This window comes from Botrytis deweyae, assembly GCF_014898535.1.
Source record: "Botrytis deweyae strain B1 chromosome Unknown BDEW_002, whole genome shotgun sequence".
Taxonomy (NCBI): domain Eukaryota; kingdom Fungi; phylum Ascomycota; class Leotiomycetes; order Helotiales; family Sclerotiniaceae; genus Botrytis; species Botrytis deweyae.
In genome coordinates, this window is record NW_024066209.1 from 1,441,536 (window position 1) to 1,458,693 (window position 17,158).

Here is a 17,158-nt window from a genome sequence, read left to right on the forward strand (position 1 = left end):
CGCCCGTTCAGTCAATCAGAAACGGTGAATCAAAGACAAAAGTCTATATAGCAATCGCTTTTCAAGAAAAACAAAACAAAAACACTGCGGCTGAAAATAGCATCACAACAAAAGTAACCATCTTCCAATCATGGAAGATGGCAGTCAAGGATCTCGAAGAAGTCGCATATCTTCAACTACAACTCGCATGCCACTTTACCATGATTCCGCGGCCAATTGTTCAAGTAGCAATACGAGAACAAATATGGTAACGTCTACTGTCTCGTCGCAGAGTACGAATAGTTCGAGTGCGCATTTGCCTTTGGGGTCAGGGAGAGCGAGTGCGCAATCGGGTGGTGCGGCTTTCTTGCAAGAAAGGTTGAGGGAGAGGAAGGGTAGGGATAGAAGATTGAGTGGGGACTTTAGTGGGAGTGGCATTATGGCCAGGGAAGTTCAAAGTTCGCCGATTCATAGGAGCAATGGTGGGAGTGGGGTTATGCGGGAGAGGGAAGAGAGGAGACCGAGTTCGAGTGGAGTGGGTCAGCCGCTGGGGAAGAAGGCGATGGGGGTTAAGCAAATGGAAGAGGTAAGAATGGCCTTATATTCAATTGTCATTCTGCTTTGGATACATGAATGCTAATTTTGTTAACTTCGTTACAGACAGTCTCAACCTTACACAAACAGAATTTCGATCTCAAATTGGAGCTTTTTCATCGGCGACAAAGGCAAGAAATACTGGAATCGGAAGCGGAACAGTTGAAGAACCAGATCAAACAGCAGTCAGAGGTGCAAGAAATCAACGACGCACTACTCAAGGAGCTGGAGAAACGAGACCAGGCAGTTGAAGAAGCTGTTGGTCTCATTTGCGAACTGGAAGCCAAAGTTGAGAGGTTACTACAGGAGCGAGAAGACGTAAGAAATTACGAGATTCAATACGGAAATGACTTCTACGATCATAACAGCGCGGATGAAATGCCAAGCTCGCCCCCGATATTTGACAGAGACACTTCAAGGACTCCTAGAGCCGGGGATACTACGGTAGGAATTGCCAGGATGCCTTCTTTTTTATCTGAGAGGAGCGAAGGGGTAGAAGCCTTGAGGAGCTTATATCTTCCTAGCAGTAATAGTATTAGCGATATTGCTCTTCCAAAGTTGCCAGAGGAAGGCAGTGAAAGTGGAATGGCCAGTCCTTCTTTAAGTGTTCTGAGTGAGAGTTCATTCTTGAGTATCTACGGAGAGAAGTCACCGCTTGCAGTGAATGGAGAAGATTACGACTCTCCGTCTCCAAAACAACATCGTCGAACGAGCTCTTCAGTGGAAAAGTGGATTGACGAACGTCCAGCTTCAACTATGCCTATGAGAGTACCCTCGCCTTCATCTCAAACCGGTGGTCAAAGAAGTCGATTTTTGTCAATGAACTATGTTGCTGCCTCTCCTTTACAACGTCTTGAAAAACTTAGGAGTAATCTGGAGAAGCAATACAACAGTAGCACAAGTATGCGACTCAAAATTCGATCTGACAAACGAGACAGTATCCACGAAAGGCAACAATTCCATGAGGATAGTAGTCAGCTCACTACTGATGGGAATAATTATGAGGCAACCCAGAAGCTACCACCCACACCAGATACTATTAGTACCGGTACTTTGAGAAGTCACAAGGAGTCCGACGAAACTCTGAATCAAAGACATCAAGTAAATGAAGATGAGGTGACATTTCTTCACAGTACATCAACATTCTCGGTACCTCCTGTTACTTACAATCCATACCAATCGACTACATCTATGCGACCACGTAGTGCTGGAGAAACTGTAACAAGTCGGCGCGAAGGTCATGGCTGGGATACAGAAACACTGGAGACAGATGATATAGATACTTTCACCAATTATAGTACCGATAGTGTCGCTGAAAGTTCCAAGATGCATCCTCCAACTCGCCAACCTCGGGGAGGAAATCACACGCCGGAATTCTTTTCATTCAACACCACGTCTCGCGAACGCGATACCATGAGAGCTTGGGGTGGTGATGGTATATATAATGATCATCCTGCAACACGTGTTCCAACTGGTGCGAATTCTAGTTCTCGTGATGCAAATGCTATGGCGCAACGCTACGAAATGCTACGAACGGTATCGCAAGCCGAGTCTCATCCTAGGAGCGATGCTACTGTTACAACCGGTCATTCGGATCGCAGGTCACACTCTAGAATTGAGGAGCATCGGGAGAGACGCGCTAGGGAACTGGAAAGATCTTCTACACCTTTAGATGAAAAGACACCCAAACCACCTGCTCCGGATCGAAGATCTTCACTCGCAGCTGCGACGTCCAAGTTGAGGAAGCACGCCCCATCTTCTATCAGCACCAGTCATGATTCCAACAGTCATGATTCCAACCCTAAGATGCCACTTGCTCCTGTGTCTATGAGTATTCCAAATACACCTTCTAGAGAAAGTTCTGAGGAGAAAGAAGGCGGCAAAGAAAAGGATTTCAGGCGACTACTTCCTACAAGACTATTCTTTGGCAGATCAGATACTGCGCCAGTAGTCAATACTTCACAATCGACTTCAAGATCGAGTTCTAGTTCGAACTCTAATCTAGACCGTAGGACGAAATATCAGACTATGCCTGCTTCGAGACACGGATATAGATATAGTAGTCGATCAGCATTGGGTGATTATCAACTGGATGGTAGTGAGGAGACTGGCAACAGAGTTGGGAAAAGTACTTATCATGAGGAAGATGAAGTCGAGATTGAGAAAGATAGAAGTGCTACTCCGCCACCTATTCCGAGGAATAGAACCCATTCAGCGCAAGTTCAACGAGAGCTTTTGGGTAGACCGAGGAGTGCTTGTGCAGTTGTGAGGGAGAGGGGAGAATTCGGAGAAGATGGTGCGAATGATGGGGATGAAGTATCGAGAGAGGTTATCTCAGGTGCGGGCGATGAGAGTAAGGGTGTTAAATCTGGCATCGGTAAAGAAAAACGTGAGAATTGCCACGTGGATATGGCCGAAGAGAGCAACAAGAAAAATGACGCAACCAAAGATAAAGACAACAACGATGGTGCTGCAACGGGCCATGGAAGAAAATGGTTTGGTCTTTCGCACAAACCTGTTCTCGGAAGATCGGCAAGCGTTTCAAAGGGACGTTAATTTCTTGATGGTTCCTCGGTTAGGGATAAGGGTTATACTTTCTTTACTTTCTTTACTCTCTTTTTGCGGTTGGGACTAGGATGAATTTTCGGGCGCATGAATGATTTTTACGAAAGGAAATTCGTGGATTCCGGGGAAAAGAAAGGCGTGGAATACTCATGGCGCGCTTTTGTATACCATACATACCCTTTTCATAAATACTGGATGGATGAAAGTTTGGGAACGGATGGCTCTTACCGATAATAACAGCGAGGATAATGATAATTGTTATCGAGGAACTGGGCAGAGGTGCTTTAGAGTTGTGATGGTGATTTATGTGATGTGTTTGATGATGCTAAGTAAGTTTGGTGATAGCGTATGATTATGTGTTTGTTCTAAAGTGGTGAAGTGGTTTCTAATACGTTAACACGTTGTGAAATGGTTGGTATTCGGTATTATGTATAGGTGCTATCACTGACAAAATAATTTATTGGGTCAAAACTAGATGACAAGCGTTAATCTAGATTTACTTTGGATGATTTGACAAACTTAACGATGTCTAGGTACATTCTGGAACTTCTATTGATCATTCTCTATTTCCAATAATCTATTCACCCATCTATCCTTTCAGATCTTTCCACCTCTTTCGAGATCCACCCGAACATCCAAATCTATCTATATCATTTCTCAATCTACCCTCTACAGATTAGACCCAATCATCAAAGCTACCAAATCCGAATCTTTGGGCAACTCTGGATAATCCATGGGAATAATCCCATATCGTTTCTTGATTCCCCAATTGAAATTGAGGCGGAGATTTGGATTCATGCCTGGAACAAATGCACCGATGAGTTTACTATGCGCGCCTACTGCTATCCACTGGAAGATTGAGGGTTAATTAGTGATTTCTCGTGGCAGGAGAGGAAAACAATTCGAGAAGTTGAAGAAAAAAAAAAGAAACATACATGACTCTCCGCCACCTCACCCTTCCGCACCGGATCCCCCACCGCAGACATAAAATTCACAAACCACTCATCCCTCGCTCCCTCTCTCGCCTTCTCCAACATCCGCACCACGTATTCGTATTTACTGTCGACCAAACCTTTGAGCGGAATAATATCAGAGTATTCCCACTTATCTTGTAGATGAATCGTCACGTTACTTTCTGTTCGGAGCGTGAAATCGGGATTGTTCTCTAGCCAGCCGCTGAGATCTAAGCCCATTTTTTCTTCGGCGGAGAGATGGGGAGCGCAGTCGTAGCGTCGCAGCAATACTGCTTTTCCCCGCGCGTCGCCGAGGGTCTCGGGTTTGTTTGTCGTGAGCCAGCGAGGTTTGCCAGAGGGGTAGGGCGGGATGGATGTGATGTGTTTTGCGACTGCGCTGTAGAATACGTTGGGAGGTTCTTTGTTGGATGTGTCGTCGTTTTTGATGGAGATTAATACGGTTTCTTGACTGTGTTGAGAGAGGAAATCAAAGACTTCCTGCATGACGAAATCGAATTTGAGATAGAAAGGTAGGTTGATGGGGATCCCGCCGTGGTACATGTAGAGCTGACCATCTTCGGTGTGGACGCGCACGCGGAGATCGAGAAAGCGGATGCCGGCTGTGAGTTGGGAGGCGATGGAGAGGTATTGCGTGCGCACGAAGGGGATGTTGGATTCTGCGCAGCCTGGAGGGGGGACGGGGCTTGTTAGGATGGGTATTTATTGATAAGAGAGAGGAGGAAAATCTTACTATCGTGGGTTCCTGGGATAGTCATATCTGATAACAAAGTATCATCTGGGATTTCGGCCATCCAAGAGCTGAGCGAGTAATCGAGCAAAGATCGGGAATACCACAATAGCTCTCTACTCTCATCATTCGAATTGAATATACAATTCACCCTTCCGTTCAGCACCGCCAACTGCGGAGGATCAAACGAAGTCTGTCCCGCGATCGCTTCTTGCGGATGCCACATCCCATCTTTAAACTCGCTCATGTAAATCACATGCGAGGTATCTCCGGGGCCATTTTCCTGAAAAGCCAAAAACGCACTATCACCATAGGAAGTGGCCGAGACACCCTGTGCTGCTTTTCCCTCACTCACATCATCACAACCATTCCACACATCCTCCGGCAACGAATATTTGAAACCGAGAATCACACGATCCTCCTCCGCCGAAGAACAAAGCGCGTGCAAATCCCCATTCAACACAAACACCGCGGGGATCCCAGATACTTTGCTAATCCCGCTTACTTCCTGGGGATACTTCCATTCTGGCTGGTCTTCAGAACCTATCGTCCATGTTGAGTAATACAAGTAGGAATTCTGGATATACACCAGCATCAAATTATTATGATGGCTGATCAGCGCCGGTGTAGTATTCGTCCAGAGTCCCATTTGCTTATCTAGAAGAGCAGGAGAAGCCCAGGATTTCTCCACGTCGTCATATTCGTAATGAGCGATTTCTCCATCGGCTCTGACGATGACGGCATGCAGACGGCCGAGGAGCTCGGCCATGACTGGGATTCCTTGATCGGGAAAACGGAGACGCGTCTGGAAGGTGTCGTTGTCGCCGGTGGCATAGTAGAGATTGCCGGATGGGTCGCTCCAGAGACACCAGAGTGAGCCGCGGTGGGTGGCGATGGCTGGGACGGCGGATGTGTGGCCGTTGGGGGTGTCTTGGACGAAACTGGATTGGCCTCTTGAGATCCAAGCCATGATGATGGGTTTTAGATGAATATTTTGAATATAGGAATGTGTGTGGTGATGTATTCAAAAGCTATCTCCAATTGCTTCAAGATAATACCTATATGACATTAGAAAATTACTGTCAATTGCAAGAAGAAACAGACGATACATACAAACCAGCGGTGTCCAAAATAAATCCAATTTTAATTACACGAATCCTCAAGCATCCAAAAGCCAACACAACAACTCCAGACAAACAGGAGTGCGTATAATTCGAGTAAATAGAATCCTTAAGCGAAAAAAGAGTGAAGGTGCACAGAAGCATTCACATCTCGGAGCGATGCCAAGCTTTTATATTTCATCTGCCGAACGATTCGAGGACTCGTGTACGTTGTAGCGCTTGCATCGGCCCGCAGGACTGTTTCAACTGCGGGGGCTGGGCTCGGGAAAGCTCCATTTTTGCAAGGTTTGTTTGGCCTGGACGGTGAGATGAGAAGCTAAATCGTTGAAATCCACTTTGGATGCGTGGAGTGGGTATCACGTGATTATGGTACTTGGCTCGAGTATTTTGTGAGATGTTGAATCGATTTGAAGGGCTGAGAGGAGTTTTATCGTGATAAGTTGAGGGGAGAGTATTAGGTTCATTGAAACGAGAAGAATATGGTGGTTTTGTGTTGGAGAGAAGCAAGTTTTATTCATGAACTCAAGCCGGAACTCACAGCTGGAAAAGTAATGAAGTATGCTTCTGTATACTCTCTTATTATCTATGCCCGCAACCTTTTGATAACTTCTCAAGTTCTACCCACATTACTGAGCCTTTGATACCCTCCATCTATCCTTACTTCTGTATCATAGTAATATTGGAAGTGGAATTATAGAAGCTGCATCTTAGAAAGTCTCCTTGATGAAGCTCTCCCCCTGAAAACCCATGCTAATCAATGCCCTTATTTTCACACCCTCTTCGTTTCCGATTACAAGTTTTAGTGTCTCCTCTGCTCGCTCTCCGTCATCTCATCATCTCTTACGAATGGAACAATATTGACATCCAACTGGATGCGCTTCAGATCAGGAACTGCAAAACTATTGCTTTACCTTCATAATATTGATAGATCTGTGATATGATTTGTACCTATCAGCAGTGCATAGGACCTTTCAGATGTGTCACCGCATTATTCTCACTGTATCTAAAAAGACGAGGGAAATCTGAAAATGCTGATGAGACAAAACTCGTTGACAGCTTTAGATTTGGCCAATCATATTATTATGTATCCACTAGAATATCTCATCACTACATTGTGATTCAAGTTATACCGAAACCAAGGGTATCTCCGCAGCCAGATGAAGCCCACCATATCCATCATGAATCGTATACTAGACCTCCGCTAAAAAGAACAAGAAGAAAATCTGGGGTATCCTAACATCAAATGACGTCGCTCCAAATATGTCCCGCGTCGTAGCTCACTATAACCAAGCCCAACTTCCAGTAACTCTGCCCTCTGCTTCCAATGCCAACTTTTCGAACCCCGTTATGCTTAAGTCTAAATCCTCGGCTTTACATCCAACACATCTATCGACAACCGTTACGTCAATAGTGTTGTTTCCGCTTCCCGATTCCTTCTGTCGAGTGATTCTGATCTTTTTCCCACAGAGAGGATTGGCATTGGGGTTCGAACTTGTTGAAGCGGCATCAAAGATGATGTGGGACACGGCGCAGATGGATTCAGATGATGAGGATGTAATTCCACATGCGCCGAGACCGGGTGCATAATATGTAAGATCTCCTGTGAATATACCGCCATTTGATGGAAGAGGTAATGCTTTCGGCCTTCATTGATAGATTAGTACGTGATTCCGACCAATTGAATAGCAGCGTTGGAAGGAGTAATTTGTTATGAAGAAGGATTCATGCACAATTTAAAAAAAAATGATGAGCAATTGATATATAATGAATTGCTAAATACACGTACGATGAATGCTTCAAGCCAAGACCAAGACTCAGTCCCAGGATCAATATAAGTAATAATACAATTGCTCCTACAATCAACAAAAGCACCTTGCGACTCCGTCCAAAATATGTGCGATTCGCAGGCAATACATTGTTGAATCGCTCAACCAATGTAGGTTTTCCAAAAGATCCTGTCGCAACAGCATTTCCCGATGAATCCGAAGATCCCTCTTTCGTGGTGGGAAGAGTTGATTCCTGTTTGGAAAAGATATTATATTTGCTGAGCATGGATTGCTTGGGTGTTGGAGTCTCCCATTCTGGAGTCTCGTGGATCGTGGTTGCCATTATGGAATATTGTATCTATCGATCTTTAAGGAGAGACTAGATGCGCATTATGATATTATTGGAATGGGTGATATGTCCAAAGAGATAGAATTATGGAGTAGAAAGTGGGATGTATCGAGACAAATTGGCTTATAAAAGATTCGAGATTAGAGAAGGGAAGGGTGGAGAAGGGAAGGGCTAACAAACGTTTGGCACCTGCACCTTGTAAATTTGGGGAAATATAGTCAGGGGCTATCGGAGCTATGATTGGCTGTCCGCAATCCACTTAAATTTATTAGTAAACTGGGTCCATGTCCATGCTCGACTCAAGATCTCAACTCAAGTTCTCTTTTGTCTTTTACATTTCTGTACCTTACATATCTATCTATCACCACCATTGGACAACACCAACAACACCCTTCAGATCATTTGAAACATTGACTGAGTGGTCAAAATCAAGCCACGTGGTGTTTCACTGCATACAAAATATATTAAGAGATTTGACTCGTCAACAGTGGCCGTGGTACCCCGCAGTATGCCATGTCACCTTTCAATGTTGTGTGTGCCTTGTGGTCTGACTTTATGTACTTGAAATCCTAACATCACCTCGAGTTTCCCATCATCATCATCATACAACAGCAATGTCTGACAACATATCAACCATCTATGCAAAGGCTGTGGCAGACGCCCAAAGAGCAGTTCAATATGTCCTCGAGAATGCTCCAGGAGCATATGAAAGAGGGAAAGATGCTGCCGTGATTGCTGTTGCTAAGGTTCAACCTGCTCTTAACTCCGCTTTGGAGAAAACCCCAGTTCTCATGGAAAGATCCAGAATAGCGGCAGAGCAGTTGTATCAAGATGCTCCCAGGCATCTAAACACCGCGAAGGGTGTGGCAGGACAATTATATCAGGATGCTCCAAGACATTTAAACACCGCAAAGAAAGCGGGTATCAATGCTCTTGAGCATCCTAGGCATTCTGCAACAACAGTGTTAGCCACCTTGGGGCCTATCGTTCGCAAGCATCCATATGCCAGTGTTTTTGGAGCCTGGGCAACACTAGCCGTGGCATTCGGGCCCTTCTGGCCTATTCGTGCTCTATTGAAAGTATTTGGATTTGGTAAAGGTGTCACTCCTGGTAAGCAGAATTTGATCGGTTACATGCCGGCACAAGTACTGACAGAGTAGTAGGATCCAATGCGGCATCTTGGCAATCTCGACAAGGAAATGTGCAACGCAATTCATGGTTTTCTTTATTTCAATCCTACGGAGATAGATTAAATTAAGCTTGGATCGTCAGTCTTGAAAAAGAAATTCACGTTGATACAAAGTTTAAAAGTCGTTTGTGAGATCAAATGAAAAGACTTGTCTCGTATTTGTCTCATATTTCTCATTTTAACTCTTCCCTGTTTGAGGGCTCATAGACAAATTCAGTTTGTTCTCGACTGTCTGAATTTGTTTCTGCGTTTATATATTTCCCTCTCGCTATTCTTCTTTAATATTCTTCTGTCTATTGCATGAGCGTGAAAGAGCCCTTGCCCATGAGAATTATGTTCTCAGGTGCTTTGGACGACAGATCCTATGTCTGTTCATATATCCGTCCAGACAGCTCAAACATCAAACATGATTTACGCACAACAGATGCGTCGGGTAGGTCACATCCGTATCCAATATTTGTACTGGAACCAGAAGTTTCTGTATCTATTGTGAAGAAGAGCGACCTCGTGGAAGGGGAAATCTCTAATCTCTTGTCCTAACAGAGTTGTGCTGGGAGACTTAAATTCTTTCTGGAAGCTCAGTGAATTCAGTTTATCAAGTTGTTATTTGGGTTTGGGTGGACCCTAGTATTTTGGTCAACATATTTTGGCAATGATTACTTTCGCCTGCTTGATCAGCAACTAAAATTTCATCAATATTATTCATATCGGTTGCTCTTCTTCAGTAGATGCAAATTTCGGTGGGCAAGAAACCGCCCGATTCCTCTCTCGCCTTTCTTTTTCTTCCTTCATTCTTCGTTTCTTCGACTCATTTCCGAGTCCTTGTTTCTTTCTTGGAGCTTCAGTAAAAATTTAAAGTGAAGCTTGCAGTTGTTCCATTTGATGTGCGGAAAAGATAATGGATAGGAAACTAGATGTTTCGACCCGGGGTGGGCTAACGCATCAGAATTCTCTCGAAAATAATATGACAATATGCACCAGGTTGCCCCTTTGAGTCAAATAATTTGGTTAGCTTTTAGTTCTCCTCGCCCTTGGGCCTTCTGGTACTGTTTCAGGAAGGGTCCAGATGGAGAGGAAGGACTTCGCACTTTCTATCATGGCCCTGATACTCTACCCAAGTGATAGGTGGGGAGTCAACTGGTGCTGCAGGGAAACCCACAGGGCTATACTGATATTGTACTACCTGAAGGTAATATGGGACAGCAATATCAAGGGGGATCAGCAGCAGTGTAGATATCATCCAGCTCCTCCGCTTCTCCAATCAAAAACTTACCATGATCCTCAAAAACGCCAGGGGCGTTGCAAACATCAGCAATAACACCAGCCGTCTATAAGAAGCGTTCGAAGTTCACGGCACCCCGAGCAATTAATAAAGAAGACAAAAGCGAAAATCCAAGGCAAGCAAGTGATCTCAAGACATCAGTGTGGAAATAATAAGGATAAATCTGGTTGCGATTGAACTTATGGTTGGCAGTTAATAGAAGGGGAAGGAAGCGAGCCGTTCATCTACAGTAGATGCACTTTTATAACTTTATAGAATCAGTACGTCCTGCAGTTCTCAAATGTGGATATTAGAATTGTGTATGCATATTGATGTCATACCGTGGATCGATTCATGTCAAGTGACAAACAGAACTGCACTACAAAATAACTTTATTCTCAAAACATCGAGATTTATTAGAAGACTAGCTGTCGGAGCTCCACAGGTGATATGGACTTGGATTGTTTTAGACCACAACAAAGATTTATGATGCATGGTTACTTTAATATCCTGTGCATTTTGAGATTTCTTTAACTTTGTGGATGATCAATGGTCGTTGAACTAGCAAACGTCTGATTTTCTTGCTGTTTGACGTATTTTTCGAAGACCTATTACTGTTGGCTCAAATTGTACGATCTTCTTGGTAAAGACTGCGTCACTGATATGGCTAGGGGGTTGATCAGTGAAAGAGAAGAATGAGCAAGGATGTGCATAGATTTTGCCGGCAAAAGAACGCAGCTACAAGCAGGGAAAGAAGAAGTGGCTGTAATTTACCAGGAACACCAATGTGATAGTTGAAATTTGAGTGGTATTTTAAACTTTAGATTGAGGTGGTGGCTTATTGTTTAAAGAGAATGAAATGCCAAGAAAGAATGATTTATGTAATAAGGGGTTCTTTATGCTAGTCATACCTCTTTTGCATCATGTAGTTTCATTGTCAAGGGAAATCTCGGTCTAGTAACCAGGCTCATCCTCATAATAGCTTTCTCATTGAGAGGTTTCCCTCTGTCTTTTCACTGTCAACTTGGCTTCGATGTCTAGTAAGTATGCTTCTTCATTTCAGCTTGACTGTTGTTATCATTTCATATCTCAATGTAAAGTCCAATGATTAGTTATATTATATAGCTAGATTTAAATGCTTTTTGCAACACAGGTTTCCAGGCTCGCTTCACCCCTTCATCAAAATAATGATTTCTTTGTCTTGCCTTTGTAATTATTTGCTTCCTTTGGTTCTTTCAATGCCTCAACAAAGTGCCGGAAGCAGATGACTTCAAAGCATGGCTTTGTTCCTTCTTCTCTCCACATATCATGGTAGGATATTTCGTTCCATTCAACGAGGCTTTGAAAACTACTTTTTCCCGAACAACAACATCTCGAATCTTTTGGAAATCAAAATAAAGATGGCTGCCGTACCACAGGAAGAGAATGTGCCAGGTGGGGGGGCTGTAATTATAGACTTGAATGTGGATGTGGACGAAGACACAGACAGCTCTACCGAGGGGGGTTGGCAAGATGTAGGCATAAGTACTTTAACAGGACAATCAGACTCCATGGCAGTTAGGGTGTTGCGTAAGTATTAATCTCTTCAAAAAGTCCTTCAACTTCACTTGATCCCTTTATTTTGCAAAGAGAAAGAGTACGAACGCTAATCAAATTTTATCGTCCGCAGGCGCATTTCGTGCTAACACAATCCGTCAAAATAAATGGTTTAAAGACAATCCACACAACTTGACAGGGGATAATATAGAAATTGACGCGTGTATTGCCAGTGGATCATTTGGACTTGTCTTCCGCGCCGAGAACAAAGATACCCGTAGTGAGGGAAAGCCCGGGATTAAATATGCTATCAAAATTTCCAAACTTCGATTAGAGTCGGAGGCTAACCTTGACTACGATATGGGCTCAGATACCAGTCCCATTCTTACACGCACCAGTGAAGCTTCAGTTGTTGATCCGAAGGAAATGAAGGAATTGAGTTTATCCTCCAAACGTGGAAGGGAGATAACGACATTCCTTCAATATATCAAATCAGGGCACCCTAATGTCACGAATATGGCTGGTTGGGCTGAATTCGACATCTTGGGAAACCCCTTTTCTTTGATTGTCCTAGAGATTTGCGATCTCGGCACTCTTTTAGACATGGTACACGAATTTCGAGAGAGGGACGAATTCATACCCGAAGGATTTATCGTGAGTTTAACACCATCCTATCTTTGTCGAGCAGAAATATAACTAATCTCAACCCTCAGTGGCACGCTTTCGAACAACTATTCAGCGGCCTTGCATTTCTTCATGGGGAGCATCCCGATTACATAACAAAACCAGAATTTGCGGGACGTTTAGAAATGACTGTCGCTCGCGATATTAAAGCAAACAATGTCTTCATACAATCACTCCCTGCAAATTCTCCCCCGAATACATATCCGACTGTCAAATTGGGAGATTTTGGCGAGTCCCTACATCTACCTAGACATGGTACTCGCGATTATAATTTCGGAAATAGTACTTGTGATCCACCAGACAATAAGATGAGTGCAAAGTATGATGTGTGGTCCGTAGGCTCCATGATATATATGGTGGCTAGGAGGGGACGTTATGCAAACAGAGGGTGCTCCCTGGTAGACTCATCTGGAAAGGTCATTAAGTTTCATCGCGCGAACCCAGAACAAAAAGAACTCCTACTTGCTGCGCGAAATAACGAATCGAGGTTTGAGCCTATTAACGAGCATTTGACTTTACAGTTAGAAACCGAGATTAGATGGGCGATGACACTTAACCGATTTGATCGACCGAGTGCTGTGGAAGTATATCTCAGGGTACAGAAGCTCAACGACCAGAGGAAGAAATTCATGTATAGGGAATTGCCATCTTGGGCCCCAGAATTGCAATTGCAGCGAGAATTCAAACCCCTTGAATTGGTAAAGATGAACTGGATGATTGAAGACGCGGAGGATAGAGACTTTTTATTTGAATATTCAGGAGGACTCATGGTGCAGAGGACAGAGAGAGAGAGGAATAGGGTGCGGAGAAGGATTGCTGAGCAGCACGCGATGGTTCAGAGAAGGAAAAATGAGAAACAACGCGAAGTTGATTTGAGAGCTGGTATAAAAGTCCACGAGGAGCTAGATCGGGCAAGGAGGAGGGTGGTTGAGCAAGAGGAAATTGGCAAGGTTAATAACGAGAGGAAGGAATACGGGGGTTGGCTGAGGTCTGGGCATAAGAGGAGAAAATTAGAGTATCATAGGGGTAGGGCTCATTGGGTTGATTGAGGATGGGAACCTTTGCAGCAAGGACCGCGTAAATTGTGTATGTTAGGAAAAAAAAAGCGAGTGGATGCAGTAACGAGGGGCCATACTAGAACACTCAAGGTGACGCAATTGTATTTCTTTAGTTTATTTCTGTCAAATTTACACGCAGGGATATCATTATCAATACTTTTATACAATATTTTGTATCATGAGCAGATTACCTGCTGCATCAATTTTTGACAATCTAACATTTCAAAGATACTCGAACGTTCACTTTGATGAGACAAATCTCATAAGAATACATCGGGAAATATAATTGAGTGTCCATTCTGCCGTGCTATATGTCTCTCTCGAGGAAGGAGTAGAGCTTCTCTGAGATGCATCTTCTTGACGAGGCAAAGATAATGGTGGGGATTTTTCTTCGAAAGATTGGCTGAATAAGCTATGACCTAGTTCATTTTTAGGGCTTAGCTACCTAGTAGATTTATTAAATTTATTTTCCTAAATAATTACAAGGCATTTTCGATACATGTTTTTCAGTATTGATGTTAATGTAGGTAGATAGCACCTTTAATTTATAGCTTTTTCGATTTCCAAAAAATTCCCCTTTGAATAAATAAGTAGTAGAATAAGCCGAAGAGAGAGGGGCCCGTGGTACTGTGAATATGACGCACCCAGTGACCGTTCTCAGCTGCTTTCTATTCCGAGACCTCGCTTGGCTAACTTTGGATGTTTAATGCACATATACATCCCTTCAGCTCTTCAACCTCCATGCCATATCGACAACATTTTCACATCAACCTCAAAAATTAACTATGGCTAATTCAAAGTAAGTAGATAGCTAGGCACTTCCCCTTTAAAATATTGATCTAGCTCACGAATCTCTTAGATATGAATATGTCAAAGCCTTTGAGCAACCTGATCTACTCATCCCAAATACATGGATCGTAGTGCGTATTGATGGTCGGGGATTTCATAAGTATGGTTTACCTTTCCTGCTCCTCGGGTTCCTCTCCTGCTCGATCATGAAGCGGAAACTGAAATTCATAGATTTTCGGACAAATATGCCTTTGAGAAACCGAATGATCGGAGAGCGCTGGATTTGATGAATGCGGCTGCGAAGGCTGTCATGATGGAATTGCCTGATATCGTGATTGCCTATGGGATTAGCGATGAGTATAGGTTCGTTTTTAATTTTATATTTGGTTTTCGAGAAGAGTTCTTGCTAAAGAGGCGATCATAGTTTTGTCTTCCATAAATCATGTGTGCTTTTTGAGAGACGCTCAAGGTATGACTCTTTACCCTCAACCCTTTGTGTGAGGAACTTCTTGCCTGAAAACAAAATGTTAATCAAAAATTATAGTAAGCTGGTCACGACAATAGTATCAACTTTCACAGCGTACTATGTCCATTTCTGGTCTACCTACTTTCCCGACCCGGGAATGCAACTCACGGCACCGTTACCTAGTTTTGATGGGAGAGCTGTGCAATACCCTAGTGTTCAGAACTTGAGGGATTATATGAGTTGGAGACAAGTCGATTGTATGCATTCTTTCATATTTTACTTCCTCCTTCTGTTTCCCCTGGGCTGGTACTAATGAGTGAAGGCCACATCAACAATCTTTACAATACCACTTTTTGGACATTGATCCAAAAAGGAGGGTTTGATGCAAAAGGTGCGGAGAAAGAACTTGCTGTGAGTTTCAAAATTCTCGGATCACTAGTTTCCATGCTTAATGTCAGTTGAATTTTTTAGGGATCTTTGGCTGCGGATAAAAATGAGATTCTGTTCTCGAGGTTTGGAATCAATTATAACAATGAGCCTGAAATCTACAAAAAGGGGAGCGTAGTTTTCCGAGACGTAAGTCAGAGGCTTTACCATAGTTTACTTGGACGAAAAATTGACTTGATCATAGTATGAGTTAGTGGAACCGGGAGTGTCAGAAGCAATCGATGAAGATTCAGCAAAGACAATCGAGGAGAAGGAACTCTCAAAGACACAAGAGGAAAAGGACAGGAAGAGAAGAGCAAAGGCAAGAATCACGGTGCAACATGTCGATGTCATTAAAGACGAATTTTGGCAGAGGAGACCATGGCTTTTATCCAATAAGCCTGGAAAGATACCCAAAGAGATATAGTTCGAGGTTTAGAATTCCACAAATCTAATTAACATACCATACATTATCTAGAACGCCAGGGTCACTGTCGTGATCACAAAACTCCGTGCCCCAAAACGCCTTTTGCTGTGCCGACTTGTAGAATATACAGGGCAAAATAATCTATTTGTTCTTCCGCGATTTCTTCTTCTTAGCGCTTTCTGACGTTGATGATGTATCTGATGATTCCTTCTCTGATTGTCGTAACAGTTTCTTTTGTCGCTTTTGCTCCTTTCGTTCTCGTCGTTCCTCCTTGGTTTCTGTCTTCTCCGAGTCTGTCGAACTGGCGCTTGGTGTTTTGGCCTCCTTTCCTCCCTTTATCTTTTTGGCTTCTTTAGCGGCGGATTTCCTCGCTCGTTCGGCCCTCTTTTTCTCCTTCCTTGCCCTCCTTTCTTCCTTACTTTCTTTTCTTTCTTCTCCCTTCCTCTTCTTCTCCTTTCCCTTTCCGCTTTTCTCTTCCTTGACAATTACCTCCATAGCCTTCTTCTCCTTCTCTTTGTCCTCCATCGTCCCCCCAACCGTCTCCCCCCTCACAAAAAAGCTATACAACCCTCCCTTCCCTCCAACCCATTTACTTCCACCCTTGACCACCATTTCCAAACCCCCTCCCTCCTGAACCTTAACCTGCCCCTCCTTACTCGTATCCAATCCCTTTAGCGAAGCATCAAAAGCATTCAACCACCACATATCAGCCGTCTTGTGCATTTTCTTCCCCACTCCCAAAAGATTGTCTTTTTTCGAAACGAGCAATGGTCGCGAGAGTCCAATGGTGTCGGAGCTGTGGTGGAGAGAGTGACCGGTTCCGCGCCAACCCTGAGAGGTGAGAAGAGCGTGGGCGTTCATTTTGAGGTTATGTGATCGTGAACGCAAATGTGAGGGAGTGGTGGGGGTTGTTGGAGTGGGTGGTTGATGGAGGAATGATGCTTTGAGACTTGCGATGAAGAGATATATTTTCTTATCGCAACTCAAAAATTTAATCTTAGCGTTATCGCTTCAATTTTCCGTGGACTTCAGCTTGTAAGGTTAGTGTGGCTGGAGCGTAGCTGCTGTGGCGGGAAAGTGTGGCTGGCTTCCAAGCTTTCCAAGGTTGGTTGCCTTGATTTTTGTTCGGTGAAGTCTTGGGACTGTTTTTTTCTCTCCAAAATCATGTCGTGCCTCTGAGAGAAGAGAACCTTTCCATTTTTCCTCTCAAGAGTATGACCATTTTTTAGTTACATCGAATACCGCAA

The 17,158-nt window shown here is 43.7% G+C and overlaps 7 protein-coding genes across 7 annotated transcripts; 4 read left to right on the forward strand and 3 right to left on the reverse strand.

Annotated features, from left to right (window-relative positions):
• Nucleotides 1–130: 130 nt before the first annotated feature.
• Nucleotides 131–3,129, forward strand: EAE98_001122 (uncharacterized protein; the record flags this gene model as incomplete). The annotated part of the gene is made up of 2 exons (XM_038948739.1): nucleotides 131–565; nucleotides 640–3,129. 2 exons carry the CDS (start codon nucleotides 131–133, stop codon nucleotides 3,127–3,129), a joined length of 2,925 nt encoding a protein of 974 aa, XP_038815005.1.
• A 678-nt stretch (nucleotides 3,130–3,807) lies between these two features.
• Nucleotides 3,808–5,809, reverse strand: EAE98_001123 (uncharacterized protein; the record flags this gene model as incomplete). Its single annotated transcript, XM_038948740.1, has 3 exons — nucleotides 3,808–3,987; nucleotides 4,074–4,777; nucleotides 4,843–5,809. 3 exons carry the CDS (start codon nucleotides 5,807–5,809, stop codon nucleotides 3,808–3,810), a joined length of 1,851 nt encoding a protein of 616 aa, XP_038815006.1.
• A 1,199-nt stretch (nucleotides 5,810–7,008) lies between these two features.
• Nucleotides 7,009–8,244, reverse strand: EAE98_001124 (uncharacterized protein). The gene is made up of 2 exons (XM_038948741.1): nucleotides 7,747–8,244; nucleotides 7,009–7,604 (listed from the first exon to the last, which is right to left on the reverse strand). Exons 1-2 carry the CDS (start codon nucleotides 8,067–8,069, stop codon nucleotides 7,241–7,243), a joined length of 687 nt encoding a protein of 228 aa, XP_038815007.1. The 5' UTR covers nucleotides 8,070–8,244; the 3' UTR covers nucleotides 7,009–7,240.
• A 445-nt stretch (nucleotides 8,245–8,689) lies between these two features.
• EAE98_001125 (uncharacterized protein) lies at nucleotides 8,690–9,333 on the forward strand (the record flags this gene model as incomplete). Its single annotated transcript, XM_038948742.1, has 2 exons — nucleotides 8,690–9,185; nucleotides 9,239–9,333. The coding sequence occupies 2 exons, from the start codon at nucleotides 8,690–8,692 to the stop codon at nucleotides 9,331–9,333; spliced, it is 591 nt and encodes a 196-aa protein (XP_038815008.1).
• Nucleotides 9,334–11,925: 2,592 nt separating this feature from the next.
• On the forward strand, nucleotides 11,926–13,794 carry EAE98_001126 (uncharacterized protein; the record flags this gene model as incomplete). The annotated part of the gene is made up of 3 exons (XM_038948743.1): nucleotides 11,926–12,094; nucleotides 12,195–12,715; nucleotides 12,775–13,794. The coding sequence occupies 3 exons, from the start codon at nucleotides 11,926–11,928 to the stop codon at nucleotides 13,792–13,794; spliced, it is 1,710 nt and encodes a 569-aa protein (XP_038815009.1).
• A 794-nt stretch (nucleotides 13,795–14,588) lies between these two features.
• EAE98_001127 (uncharacterized protein) lies at nucleotides 14,589–15,911 on the forward strand (the record flags this gene model as incomplete). Its single annotated transcript, XM_038948744.1, has 8 exons — nucleotides 14,589–14,602; nucleotides 14,663–14,752; nucleotides 14,824–14,955; nucleotides 15,017–15,061; nucleotides 15,137–15,315; nucleotides 15,381–15,469; nucleotides 15,530–15,634; nucleotides 15,690–15,911. The coding sequence occupies 8 exons, from the start codon at nucleotides 14,589–14,591 to the stop codon at nucleotides 15,909–15,911; spliced, it is 876 nt and encodes a 291-aa protein (XP_038815010.1).
• A 141-nt stretch (nucleotides 15,912–16,052) lies between these two features.
• EAE98_001128 (uncharacterized protein) lies at nucleotides 16,053–16,772 on the reverse strand (the record flags this gene model as incomplete). The annotated part of the gene is made up of 1 exon (XM_038948745.1): nucleotides 16,053–16,772. The coding sequence occupies one exon, from the start codon at nucleotides 16,770–16,772 to the stop codon at nucleotides 16,053–16,055; it is 720 nt and encodes a 239-aa protein (XP_038815011.1).
• Between the last annotated feature and the right edge of the window lie 386 nt (nucleotides 16,773–17,158).